Here is a 13,440-nt window from a genome sequence, read left to right as displayed (position 1 = left end):
TAAAAACGCTAGATTATATTACGAAATACATTTATTGACAACAAATAAATTCAAATTGTGCCTTTAGAGTGCCTTATAAATAATACATCAAGAACCAACCACCTCTTACAGAAGTTTTACCTCTTTTGTTCTCGCCATTATGTTAATGTTAAATATTATTTGAATACTAAAGTCTATTTTTTAATTCGGTAGACTGAAATGACAGTTAATAGTATGAAATGACATTTCATGTTCATACTATTAACTGTCATTTCAGTCTACCGAATTAAAAAATATACTTTAGCTACACATTAGAAAATAAAGTTATCGCAGGACGCAGAGACAAGTAATATAGTCATAATCATAAATTATTTAGGGGATCATTTCCCTCATTTTGAGAATTTAAAATATTTTTTTAAATATAATTTTAAAAAACATATTATAAGTTAGAATTTATTTAAGAAAACAACCAAAAAATTACCATTCCCCCCTTTATCACCGAAACTACTGTGTCTAAATTAAAATACACAACTTTACCTATAGATGACAGGAGAACCTATTAGAAATGTGCAGTCAAGCGTAAGTCGGACTTAATGTACGGAACCCTTGGAACGCGAGTCCGACTAGCACAAATTTATTTTACGTTTTCGTTCAGCGTTTGTCGATGTAAGATTGTCATCTTGATGAAGCCTAGAACCCCTGGAGTTTCCCGAATTACCCTTTTTCATATCACGTCAGTGGCAAACAATCATACGGCCCGCATGAAGGTAAGCGGCTACCGATGACTATGGACGTCTGCAAAGCAGGCTGATATTTTCAGTTTCACTTTTTCTTGGTGCTGTAAGCTCGCGACTTTTGGGTTAGTACCTATTTAAATTATTCTACAATTTGATACTCTCTCTATATCCCTATTTATGCCAACCACCATACGTTACATATATGGCACTAATAAACTATTTTTATTAATGTTAATACTTACAATAAACGTTTTATTTACATAAGTGTTTACACTTAATAACGTCTATATTATAAAAAATGGATATCTACAGAGGTGTGACGAGAAGGTATCAAGGTATGTTACTGTGTTGCGCAAAAGTTAGGCTGCGTTTCCACCAGTGATGTGCGAGGATGCGTGGGATGTTTCTATTTACCTATATTATGCCTACCTACGCATTTTCTCATTTCTGGTGTAAATACAGCCGTAACTGCGATGTGGATGCACGTATAGTACGACTAGAGATGTGTACAGTCACGCTCCGTGATTGTTACGCCATATAAGGTAGGCCATAGTCATAGAGAAGAAAATACATAGTATGCTCACTCCATACATCAGTTTTAGTACCAAAAAGACTATTAGCATCTAGCATCGAGTAGCGGAACTATCAGTACTGCTACTTGACAATAGATGTAGCACCGACCGGAAAGTCTTATGCTGTTGAGATAAGAGTTTCCGGTCGGTGGTACATCTATTGTCAAGTAGCAGTACTGATAGTTCCGCTACTCGATGCTAGATGTAGACACTGAAATCCTTTAGACGCATAAAACCACAAACGCGAATCACCAACTCTACGCAAAAAAACACTTAAGCGAAACACCAACTACGCAAAACACCAACTACGCATAACGCCAACATGAAATTACGCAAAACACAAATCACGCTAAATACCATGTATGCGGAATACCACCTATCACAGTACGCGCCAACTAACACGATACGCGAAATACCAACTAGATGCATGTCCGCCTTGCCGTCTGTAGACTACAGTTTCAAAATAAGTCTGCCGTTTTGGAAACCATAGGTTCGAAATCTTATGTATTAAAACTATTTATAGTTATAGCTTTGACATTCAAAGTCACATGAAATAAGAACTTCACTTCCTTATAAAATGAAACCTCTTTAGATAACGAATGGCTGTTGTTGATGAAAGGTATTATACTTCGATTGTAAATATTATATTTTACAAGTTCCAGTTGGTATTTCGCGTTTGTGGTATTGTAAGTGTTTGGTATATTGCGTAATAAATAAAATCGCCAAACACCACAACACGTCAGGTTGGTATTTCGCGTTTGTGGTATTATGCGTAGTTGGCGTTTTGCGTAATATTTTTTAGAAGTCCGCAAAATACCAAAAAACCTGGGATTGGTATTTCGCGTTTGTGGTTTTATGCGTCTAAAGGACTGAAATGAATAGTCTGAACTGATGTATGGAGTGAGCACTCTTGTCTTACTATATTTCTCTATGCCATAGCATATGTATGGAACAACCAACTTAGCTAGGACCCTAATTGGCGTAACAATCCGTGTGGTAACTGTACATAAATAGACGGTCATCTTTAAGGAGTGTCTCCCTTGCCTTTTTTGTGGAGGTTGACAGTTGTTATTATGCAATTGTCTCTGGATTATGGAATCATTCATAAACTTATTTTAGAACAAAATTCAATTCAATAGAGATTATCCACACTTGAATTTTGGTGTACATACCCTACACACCATAACATATCACCATATCAGATCTTACATAAATAAATAGACAATTCAGATTTTTTACATTTGCTCTTGACTGCATAATGTGTACATTCATACAATCAAATTAGTATTCCCATATAGATTTGTGCTATGACACTAAACCAATACCATAATTAAATATTTTGCTTCTAACCCTAATTAACAACCACTAACAAAAATACCGCTCGTAATAAAACTACATTAAGTGTATAATATAAAGGCGCGTACACTGAGTGCATATCGCCTCTGAGAGTCGATATCGATAGTAGCAGCCCTATTAATTTAGATTTAAGGTTCCGTCACACAGGCGCGTTTTCTGGGTGGTGCGTGAGTGGCGCGTGAGCGTTTTATATGTAAAAGCGGCGCGCCCCGCTCACGCCCCGCCCGGAAAACGCGCCTGTGTAACGAAGCCTTTAGGCAGGTGTTTGACCTGGGGTCCGTTTCTCAAAAGCTTGTAACTTGTAATACAAGTGGAAGTCCCTTTCTAACAAAAGCTGTTAAAAAGTGGCATCCGCTTGTATTACAAGTTACATGCTTTTGAGAAACGGGTTTCCGAAGTTTTATCATTGCGACAGTGTTTTTTCTTAACCCTTTCACCGCCTAAGACGTCAACTGTTTGCGGCTACAGCTCCATATCAACCGTCGTACATTCCGACAAGATTCATGATGGCGTCGCGCACGTTGGGTGTGGCGTCCAGAGGGTTAATACATAATATCTGGGTGAGGGTTAAAACATATAAAAACTCGAAAATGCGCGTTTTCCCAGAGATAAGACCTAGCTAGATCGATTTCTCGCCCCCGAAAACCCCCATATAGTAAATTTCATCGAAATCGTTAGAGCCGTTTCCGACATCCCCGAAATATATATATAAATAAATAAATAAATAAACAAGAATTGCTCGTTTAAAGGTATTAGAATATAATAATATGTATCTTCTAAATCCACATGGGACTGCCTTATCGCATAACACTAAAGCAATGTGGTTGGCCGATCGTAGCAGATGGCAGCATCATAGCTTGCCCTATCAATCCCTAGAATTGTGTCAAATTATTGTTTTTTTAATGCCCGATGCCAGCCCTTTAAGCCATATCTCATAGAAAAAGGGGCAAGCTATGATGGCGCCATCTATGCAAACCTTTGACAGTTGCCAACCCCATCGAACGTAACGAGAGACAAATCTAATAATAATATAGCTGCTGAAACCAAAACTTTTGAACATGAACATAATAATTCTAACACCCTTACCAACCGCTATTGATTCTGACTTTCAATGGCTTCACTCTTGAAATTCATCGGCTCTATTTGCATCGGTTCCATCTGCATTGGTTCCATTTGCATCTGCTCCATCGGCATCTGGCCTTCGGTTTCGATGCCCTGCTTTGGTCGACCTGGTCTCCGAGATCTCAGCATTTCCCTCTTCCACTCTGCAGTTTCCATGGTTTCCGGGGTTATAACTACCTCACCAGTAGCAGGGTTTATAGGGTATAAGCCTTCTGGAGTGTGCTTCTTTTTCGCCATGTCCATACCGTGGCGACGTTTCATATGTTTGTTATAATTCGGCCAGTTTGTGAAGTCCCGTTGGCAGAATTCACAAGAATACGGTTTAATACCCGTGTGCTGACGGATGTGTTGGTTTAAAATGGTTTTGAATCGGAAGCTCTTACCGCAGTACGAGCAGATGTAAGGGAGCTCATCCGTATGTACAATTTGGTGGGATTTCAGCTGTTTTGGTAACCGGAAACAACGGCCGCACTGATCGCAAGAGTGCGGCTTGTTGCCGTCATGGACTCCAACATGGTTCCGTAACTGGCCTAGCGTTTTAAAGCCAAACTTGCAGATCTTGCATTTGTACGGTCTTGTATCATCGTGCAGGAGCATGTGTCCGGCTAAATTCTGCTTGTTAAAGAAGCATTTCCCGCATTTCTCACAGGTGTGATCCCGTTTCCTATCCGTATGTGTCAGGAGATGAGACGTCAAGCTCCCTTTGCTTTTAAACTCCTTTTTACACAAGACACAAGTGCGGTCTTCGCTGACCAGCTCCGGTGGGACAATGCGAGGAGCTCTCTTCTCCCTATAATAAATGCTGGTATGTTCATTTAACTCTTCCAAATTAGGGAAGCAAGTGTTGCAGCCTTTGCAGATGTACTCTGAAGTTCCATGTTCATTTTTGTGATTACTCATTTGGTTCTGCTTGGTGAAACTCTTGTGGCACACGTAGCAGGACAATTTCAGGTTCCGTCTATGTCTTTTAACGTGGACTAAGAAACTGTCCAACTTCTGTTTCTTAAGGTTACAATCGCCGCACTTAAAAGCGTTGCAGCAGTGGTGGTACTGCATAGAATGTGTCTTCAGCTCCTCGGCAGACTTGTACTGCGTTTCACAGAAGGAACAAGTCCAGGAATAGTCCTTCCACGTCAGTTTAAGTTGAGACAGAGGTAAGGAATCCAAGCTTCGACATTTCGCAGTTTTCTTCTTCTTTTTCGGTTCGCCTTGGTGCGCAGAGAGCGCGACCGACTCCGACTCAAGTATTTCAAGCTTGACTTTAATGCTGTTCACTATAGATTCCGCTTGCTCTTCCAAAAAAGCCTCCTCTCTGTCTGAATCGTCAGACAGTTCCTCTTTCTTAACATTGCGCACTAATATGGTGTTCAACATCTCCTGGGCGTGTTCCACGTTCATAATAAACTCGAAGGCTCTGTCTAAAGAGCTGACGCACACGAAACAAACCGTTTTAGGCAGCACTTCATCAGTAAACAACCCTAATGTCCTTGCGTTAAGCCTTTTCAGCTTCTTCACGATTTCAATCCACTTGTCGGCCTCGGATTGCAAGTCGATGAGTTTATCAAGTGGTTTTAACTCGGCGCACAGTCGGCAATGAGCGTTTTCCATAGTCTTTACGGTTTAATGCGTAAATTAGACGAAATTAATAAATTATTTTTGTTTCTTGGACGACATTTGACGTTTACTTTTCTTTTAATCATGACATGACATTCATGACCTATTTGTTGTTTGGATACTAACGATTTAGTTAATCGATTACCCAGAAAAAAAAAATATAATCAAATTAATAGCCGTTTACTACTCTTATTCTGTTATGATTACTAATTACAAAATTAAGAGCACTCCGTGTTTATTGTAAATGTTTTAATTATTATTTTTAGGCCATTTATTTGAAAAGTAGTCGAGTCAAAATCGAGCGGGACGAATGAATCGATGATACGATAGCTGTCAAATTGGCTAAAGCACTTTACTTTCTTGTAAGAACAAAAAAAGTGTTAAATTAAAACAAAACAAACTCGAAGTCGTAATTATTTCCTAATTCATTCTTATATGGATTTTATTAAATTAACTGGACTCTAACTTAAGTTATCAACTTATCACCAAGTGAATATTTGATGGAACAAAATGAACGAATCAGACAAATCCCATTGCCGTCTTTGTGCCGAAATGAAACCAATAGAAAAGCTTATCAACTTGGAATCGGACATAACTAGGCGTCTAGACATTGTTAATAAACTAACCCGAATCAACTCACATTCCACGATTATGTTTGAAAGGGAAGTTCTGCCGAAAACTGTGTGTTTGATCTGTGTGAATTCTCTAGATAAAGCCTTTGAATTTGTTGAAAAGGTTGAACATGCCCAACAGATTCTTATCAACACCTATAAGAATGTGAAAAAGGAAGAATTCATATCGGATGATGACAATACAGAGCTTTTGCCTCCAGACACACCTATTAAAGAAGAACCTATGGTCCTTATGGATAATTTAGCAAAAGTTTCTAAGAAACCTCTTAAAAAGCGCGCACAAAAACCTCAACCTACATGGAAAGATTATAAATGGACTTGTGCAAAGTGTGGGAGCGAATTTACAACCATAGAAGAGTTTAAAACACACTCAATGACATACCATGAATGCTGCAATGCATTTAAATGCACAGATTGCAACACAAACATTCTACGACTAGATAAATTCTTACTCCATGTGAAGCGGCATAGGAAGCATTTAAAATTATCATGCTATGTTTGCAATACAAAGTTTTCGTCTGGTAATAAAGTTACCTTACACAAAAAGGTACACTCAATATCAGAAAATGTATGCTCGGGTTGTAACTCCGAATTCCAAAATGTGGACGACTTAAATCAACATATAAAGTTGTATTATAAAAACCGAGCAGGCAGCACTATAGCAGTCATGGACATATCAGACGGCCTGACATGTGTGATATGTAAAAAGACTTTTAAAAGTAAAGGTAGCTTAAATGGTCATCTACTTGTCCACACGCAGAAAAGCCCTAAGAAAAGAGCGCACATATGTGACCGCTGCGGTAAAGGGTTTTATAACAAAAGCGACTTGGCAGCGCATGTAGCGTCGCATGATGAAGCCCGTCCATTTCAATGTGAAATCTGTAAAGCAGACTTTAAAACCATAATCCGTTTAAAAGCTCATATCAAAGTCCATAATGATTTTAAACCGTACTCCTGTCTTCAATGCTTTCGTCGTTTTCGACTCAGGAAACAGCTAAAATCCCATGAAATTATACATACAGATTCCTTACCATTTGTCTGTCCGTATTGCAGCAAAGCATTCCGGTTTAAAAGTATCCTAGATTTGCATTTACGGCAGCATACTGGTGTAAAGCCATACTGCTGTGAATTGTGTCAAAGGAATTTCACAAATTGGTCAAATTACAACAAGCATATGAAAAGGAGACATGGGACTAGCATGGTCAAAAGAAAACCTAATATAATAGTAGAAAATAGCCCAGTCACTGGTATGGATTATGCACCTTTGCCAGAAAAAACATTACATTTGATGAATCCCTGAATGAAGCATTGATTGGGGCTACTTATTTTTAGTTATAAAGTGTCATAAAAATGTTTAACAATTCCAAAAGTACAAAAAATCATTATATTTTATACAAATGTTATTTTTATTTATAAGCCAATAAAGCTAAACACCTTGGGGATATTCTTTCATTTACAATTCTTTTAAACTGACAATTTTTCAGCCCCTTTTCCTTTAAATAAACTATTCTATCATACAAAATAAAGTTCTCAATCACTGGCTGCAAACAATTTTGGAGTAAAATAAAAATGGCGGCCTTCTTTTGGACCATAGAGCTTGAATTTTCCCGCCAAATGGATCTTATTTCGTCTAAATCTATACTTAAGTTTCCTGCTTCCGGAGAATCGACTTTATCTTTAAGGAAACTAGGTTCACTATTGTGTGACAAACTGAATCCAGTGCAGGCATCTTGTATGTAAGTCTCGAAGTTTCTGTCCATGGATTTCGTTTTAACAGCTTTTCTTTTGTTTCTTTTTAATTTGCAATTATCTGGAAATAAACCATAGTATTATTTTAAGAGTAGGTATATAACGAGTAACGTTCTGGTCCTTCGAACCGGATAAATGAACTAAGAAAAGTACTTCGTAATATTTTAACTTACGTTTGTTTGCATATAATTGTAACACTCCTCTTGCCAGCAAATTAAACACTGAATCTTCTAAATTATCCTCAACTAAGCAGGGTGGCTGCGCTCCCAGTCTCAAAAATGGCACTCCCATAAACTGAAATCCATTCTCCTTCTCAAAAACCTCCTTAAGACAATTACTTAACGGGAAATTCTTAAATATTCCCTCTTCCTGTTCCATTTTATGATAGCAACATGGCATTATGACCATCGCCTTCGCCTTTTCCATTTTTAAAAACAAATCCAAGGCCACAACTGTTAAATCGTCACAAGCATGGAGTCCGGCTATGCAAAAACCGTTGAAATTTAAAAACTTATCCTTCAAATACTCTCCTATTTGCGAATCGGAATTATCGTTTATGGTATGTTTTATGTATTTTACGTTTTCTGTGGAGTTGGCGTGGTATTTGCTTTGCCTTTTCTTTGCTCCGACGTAGTGTGAGGAGTTGCATTCAAGTCCTAATACTTTAAGGTGTGATGTTTCGAAGATTATCTGGTCTAAATAGCCCTGGAACAAAAAATAATAATATTAGAAACAAAGTTATAAATCGGAGAAACCTATTAGAAAGACGCCACACTTAGAGCGTCTTTCGAGCATTTTTGAGCGTCGGCGTCTAGTCAGCGCTATGGAAAATGGTGTCGCTGTGCTGTTGCGCCAACGTTGCGTCGAGCAGCAGCAGTAGGCATAGCATACACGCCGACGGGAGTCACTAGTGTGGGGTGGTCCTAACAGTGTGAAAGATGGTCACTAACTATGCATAATTTACATGTGATCTTACCAATCCAGAACCAAAATCCACAACCACATCGCATTCATTTTCTTCGCAAACACCTTTCACCTCTTTCGCCAAATACACTATTTCATGTCTCTTCTTCGGACTTACTGGCACTTGAACGGAATTCTCCAAACCATTTATCTCTTCGAAAACATTATGAATTGCTTTCAATCGTTCCAATTTAGAAAATAAATCTTCAAGAATGTCAAATGCGGGTAGTTTGAAGTTTTTGTCAAAAACGTCCACGTTTTCTAAGTTGTCTACTTCTATTTTTTCCAAAACGTTTTGTACGAGAATGTCGGTGTTTGGGAATTTGTATAAATATTGATATTCTTTTAAGAAAGCGATGCACTCGTCGAAGAAGTCTTTTGGATTTTGGAATGCTTTTGGTAACGCCATGGCTCTGGAAAAAGAACAACAAAGATATCTAATTACTGTGCCTCTCCAAAAGCTATATGAAAACTAACCTTTATATGAGATTTTCCAGGTAAAATATTGGGGTTGGTACATACATACATATATGTATGTACCGTCAAGTGTAAAAACATGGGTGCACTCATCATACTCAAAAATGTCCAATAGCTGTTATGTCAGCGAATTAAGAACTATGGGACATATTTTTGAGTAAGTTGTATGCACCAATATTTTTAGTTAGGCACCTACCAGCTAAGTACGAGTAGCTTGTAGTGTATCAGACACCCTCAGACAGTGACTCAGTAACGATTAGAGCGTTCATTCATCCGTTCCGTTGGGCCAGCTTTAATGTCCTACACGTCGTGACACTCATGACGTCACCGTTAGGTAATTTTAAAAGAAAATAAAACAGTTCATAAGAAGAATACATTTATTTACAACAGTATTTAAACTCCACAAATACTATAAATAACGACTACAATATCTATTTTAGAGAGAAAAATATCTTATAGAACAACAGTGAATAAATTGAACTACATACAATAACCTAGCAGACGCGTTTCATATCTTTTCTATTTCGGGTATTCTCAACTAAGACACTTGCAAGTCTTATATTATGCTCCTCAGACATCCACATGACTTTGAAATATGAAATATAAAACTGCAACTGAATTAAAAATTTATATTTTACTGTTGAGGCCCACTAAGTTTCTCCCAAGTTTCGTCTTGCTTATTTATCTGTTGTCCTGCTCCCTCACCGATAACGCACTTTCCAGCCCATTTATCAGGGGTCAAGTATTTCTGACACACCTCGATCAAATCCTTAGCGTTAACCGCCAGAACCCTCTCCCTTTGCGTCTTCCAAATGTCATATGACAATCCAAAGAGGAACAGATCTATTCCCTTCATGTATTCAGCAACGGGTTGGTCCATTTGCTGAAGAATGGACAGTTTGGATTCAAATAAATTCTGATCGTCGACTAGGGAAGAATTTTTGGCCATCCATTCGGCTGTTTCGTCAAAAACGTCAAGCGTAGTCCTGGAGTTAGGGTCTCTGTAGGAGTAATAACTGAAGATTCCGTCTAACGATAGGGCAGCTCCTCCGCCATATGCACCGTTTTGCTCTCTGACTATGGGATGTAGGTATTTTGAGGTCAAGAATTTCGATAGTACGCGTAACTTGGGATAATCTGGGTGAGTGTATCCCACAGTTGGTATGACTTTTGAGCAGAAATTGACTGGGATATTCATGAGGACTTGTATCCCGCGTTGCGTTTTCGGCATTTTCTCTGAATCGATCCAGTTAATTCGATTCAGCTCTTTGGAATCTTTGCACAGTTCTGTGCAGAATTGTTCAACAGCTGGGAGGACCTTTGTGTTTGTGTTGCAATAATGGAAAGCTGCCCTAAGATTGTTCCCATTTAAGACATTTGAAGCAATGTCATCCATTATATTTCCTACCTCGTCAATTTTATATTTCTTCTGGACTTCTTGCATGTTAATAACATGTTGTATGCCCTGAAGTTGCTCCTTGCATTGGTCTACAGAAGACACCAGCGATTTTGCCATCTGCATGGCGTATATATGTCCACTGTCAATGATTCCACTAGTCAAAGACGAGCAGTAGTTTGTCAAGAGCATACCAAGTCTCTCTTTATTCTGGAAGTTTGGTTTGGCGAAAATTTCTTTCCAAATATCCAGCATTTTTGGTAGATTCTCATCAAGACAATGACTTGATACGAGTGTGCCTTGTTCATATTGGTCTGGTTGGTCAATATGCTCCGTAATATGACAGTTGACAGTCAACCCTGATGTAGATTTGCTGATGTATTGATCAAACTCTCTGTAGTTGTAAGATTTTGTGTCAAACTTGTCCAGGATATAGTTGAAGAAAGGCAGCATTTCCAATTGATTCTTGTTGAGGCTCTCAGTTCCAAGTACACCTTTGAAATATGTGACTCCATTGGTATTTGCCTCTAATAGTTGTAAGGGTACTGTGCCAGACATGGTGTGTTTGATATTTGGAGCCGTTTTAGTTGCTGTAATTTCTTCTAGCTTCAGACATGGCAGGACGTCTAAATTCTGCTCTTTCTTCTGAGCTCTTGAAAGAGCTATTCCATCTTCAAATATAGATTTCTTATCTTCATCTGTAAGAGCAGCCGTTTTGGTCTTTAGCAGTTTAATTTCAGCTTCATTAAACACATCATCAAATTTTGCATCTGGTTGCATTGTCATTACTAGTTTATGGTTGTTTTGAAGGAAATATTTCTCAATGGTGTCTTTAATATAACTTGGCTTTGTCAAGTTTTGCTTAAGTTCTTTAAGCAAGTTGTTCATTTTGAGGGCATCTAGGACAGATCCATTGTGATTCCACATGGGCATCAAATTGAAAAGCAGATTGAGTCCGAATTTTGGAGATTGGTGCTTAATAGACAGCTCAAAACCGTGAAGTACACTCTCAATGTGATCCTTTTCAAAACCCTTTTCGTGTATTTCTTGAATGGTCTTATTAACAATATCTTCAATCTTTCCAAAGTTTGAAGTTTCTACATCTCTCAATCCAACTACAAAGAGAGTGTCTCTTATTTGGTTATCATAACCTGTAAGGCCGTTGTAACCTCCAGAAATATTCTTCTCTATGAGGCTTTTGTAGAAAGCAGAGTTGGGTCCAATCATCATCAGTTCAGCTAAGGCAGTGAGCATGAAAGTATCAAATATGTTGGTAATATCCGACATAGCAAAGCCTATAGCTATTTGGTTTTGCTTTTCAGTAGGACCCCCATATTGATCAACTCTGCAGCTTATCTTAGCATGTTTAGGCTGTTTCCATCTTTCTTGTGGCGGAACTACGGTGTTTGATGGATTTAAATACTCATAGTTGTTCAGATACGTCTCGTTTAGCATTTTCAAGTTAGATTCTAGAGGGAAGTTACCATAGGAATATATTTTGGCATTGCTTGGATGGTAATGTGTAGCGTGGAATTTCTTTAAATGCTCATGGGTTAAGTCTGGAATGCACAGCGGGTCTCCTCCGGATACATAACCATATGTACCTTGTGGTAGAATTGTGTTGATAAACTTCTGGCCAAATAGTGAATTAGTCTCAGAGAAGGCACCTTTCATCTCGTTATAGACGACTCCTTTAAAGTTTAAGCTAGAGCTTTTATCCTCCAAATTACTGTGCTCTAGTCGCCAACCTTCTTGTAAGAAATCTAACCGTAACAAATTAGGTTTGAATACTGCATCTAAATACACTTTTTGGAGATTTCTATAGTCCACCTCATTCTGTGATGAGAACGGATAAAATGTATAATCCGGCCCGGTTAAAGCATTCATGAATGTAGCTAAGGATCGGTTCAACATTTTGAAAAATGGGTCTCTGACTGGATACTTCTCTGACCCGCACAAAACTGTGTGCTCTAAAATATGTGGAGTACCCATAGAGTCTAGAGGAGTAGTTCGGAACCCGACTGAAAACACATTATTAGCGTCATCTCTTTCTAAATGCAAATATTCCGTTTTAGTTTTCTCGTGGGTGAGCAAGTATGCTGTCATGTTGTATTCAGGAATAGGCTCAACATTTTTGCACAGAAAACCTTGCAGGACTTTGCCTGGCAACACTATTCCGTGGCAATTTTCTTTTTTCTTCAATATACTTGCGCTGTAGTTTTTTGCCGACGTGAGACGAGTTTGAATGCCTTTCCAACCGCAATTGTGGAGTCTGGAGTACATTTTCGAGCTTTATCCCTTCGGGGCTCACTTCTCCTGCAAATACACACAGCACTGACTGGTTTTAGTGATTTTGGTAACGCGATATGGTTTATGAAATCGTGAAGACACGAAGTTTACGTAAAATCCACTGTTAGTGCAAAATACGTTACATAAATGTATTTTGTGGTAAGGAACAATCGTACTTATTGTACTTGAGATATAAACGACTATTTTAGTTCAGATAATCATAAAATAATTGGGAAAAAAAACATTTATATCGGCGAAAACAAATGAATAATGATGCAATATTGTTATACTTACATGAAATAATAAAGGTAGCGAAAGTATTGTCTGTAGTCTTCTGAGAAGAATTAGTTGTTTTCCTTATGGAATATGAAGTTTACGACATTTTAAGTTTATATTTTAGTCTAAATTCTTAACCTTTTACAGCCTATCGGCACGAGCAGTTCCTGATGACAGCTCGTTTTGATGTTGCCTGGAAGCATAAATTGCATAAAAACTAAGGATCAAATATCATCAAGTAAAGGTAACTATCTGGATGTCCTAAAGTTTCTATGCAC

General features: G+C 38.1%; 4 protein-coding genes across 4 annotated transcripts; 1 reads left to right on the top strand and 3 right to left on the bottom strand.

The window, feature by feature from the left end:
* Positions 1-3,697: 3,697 nt before the first annotated feature.
* LOC134659109 (zinc finger protein 121-like) lies at positions 3,698-5,488 on the bottom strand. Its single transcript, XM_063514720.1, has one exon. The coding sequence runs from the start codon at positions 5,372-5,374 to the stop codon at positions 3,737-3,739; it is 1,638 nt and encodes a 545-aa protein (XP_063370790.1). The 5' UTR covers positions 5,375-5,488; the 3' UTR covers positions 3,698-3,736.
* Positions 5,489-5,834: 346 nt separating this feature from the next.
* On the top strand, positions 5,835-7,332 carry LOC134659347 (gastrula zinc finger protein XlCGF46.1-like). The gene has a single exon (XM_063515011.1). It carries the CDS (start codon positions 5,891-5,893, stop codon positions 7,310-7,312), a length of 1,422 nt encoding a protein of 473 aa, XP_063371081.1. The 5' UTR covers positions 5,835-5,890; the 3' UTR covers positions 7,313-7,332.
* A 50-nt stretch (positions 7,333-7,382) lies between these two features.
* Positions 7,383-9,149, bottom strand: LOC134659348 (uncharacterized). The gene is made up of 3 exons (XM_063515012.1): positions 8,738-9,149; positions 7,935-8,466; positions 7,383-7,822 (listed from the first exon to the last, which is right to left on the bottom strand). Exons 1-3 carry the CDS (start codon positions 9,131-9,133, stop codon positions 7,419-7,421), a joined length of 1,332 nt encoding a protein of 443 aa, XP_063371082.1. The 5' UTR covers positions 9,134-9,149; the 3' UTR covers positions 7,383-7,418.
* Positions 9,150-9,829: 680 nt separating this feature from the next.
* On the bottom strand, positions 9,830-13,323 carry LOC134659223 (presequence protease, mitochondrial). Its single transcript, XM_063514851.1, has 2 exons — positions 13,177-13,323; positions 9,830-12,910 (listed from the first exon to the last, which is right to left on the bottom strand). The coding sequence occupies exon 2, from the start codon at positions 12,878-12,880 to the stop codon at positions 9,836-9,838; it is 3,045 nt and encodes a 1,014-aa protein (XP_063370921.1). The 5' UTR covers positions 12,881-12,910; positions 13,177-13,323; the 3' UTR covers positions 9,830-9,835.
* Positions 13,324-13,440: the final 117 nt, after the last annotated feature.

This window comes from Cydia amplana, chromosome 24, assembly GCF_948474715.1.
Source record: "Cydia amplana chromosome 24, ilCydAmpl1.1, whole genome shotgun sequence".
NCBI classification, from domain to species: Eukaryota; Metazoa; Arthropoda; class Insecta; order Lepidoptera; family Tortricidae; genus Cydia; species Cydia amplana.
This window is presented reverse-complemented; position numbering and strand designations above follow the sequence as displayed.

What these genes read in the sequence shown, in the direction of transcription:
- LOC134659109 (XM_063514720.1), bottom strand. Translation starts at nt 5,374, where the DNA reads ATGGAAAACGCTCATTGCCGACTGTGCGCCGAGTTAAAACCACTTGAT.
- LOC134659348 (XM_063515012.1), bottom strand. Translation starts at nt 9,133, where the DNA reads ATGGCGTTACCAAAAGCATTCCAAAATCCAAAAGACTTCTTCGACGAG. An exon ending in TGGATTTTGGTTCTGGATTG is followed by an intron (nt 8,467 to 8,737) that starts GTAAGATCACAT and finishes TTTTTGTTCCAG; the next exon opens with GGCTATTTAGACCAGATAAT. An exon ending in ACAATTATATGCAAACAAAC is followed by an intron (nt 7,823 to 7,934) that starts GTAAGTTAAAAT and finishes GTTTATTTCCAG; the next exon opens with ATAATTGCAAATTAAAAAGA.
- LOC134659347 (XM_063515011.1), top strand. Translation starts at nt 5,891, where the DNA reads ATGAACGAATCAGACAAATCCCATTGCCGTCTTTGTGCCGAAATGAAA.
- LOC134659223 (XM_063514851.1), bottom strand. Translation starts at nt 12,880, where the DNA reads ATGTACTCCAGACTCCACAATTGCGGTTGGAAAGGCATTCAAACTCGT.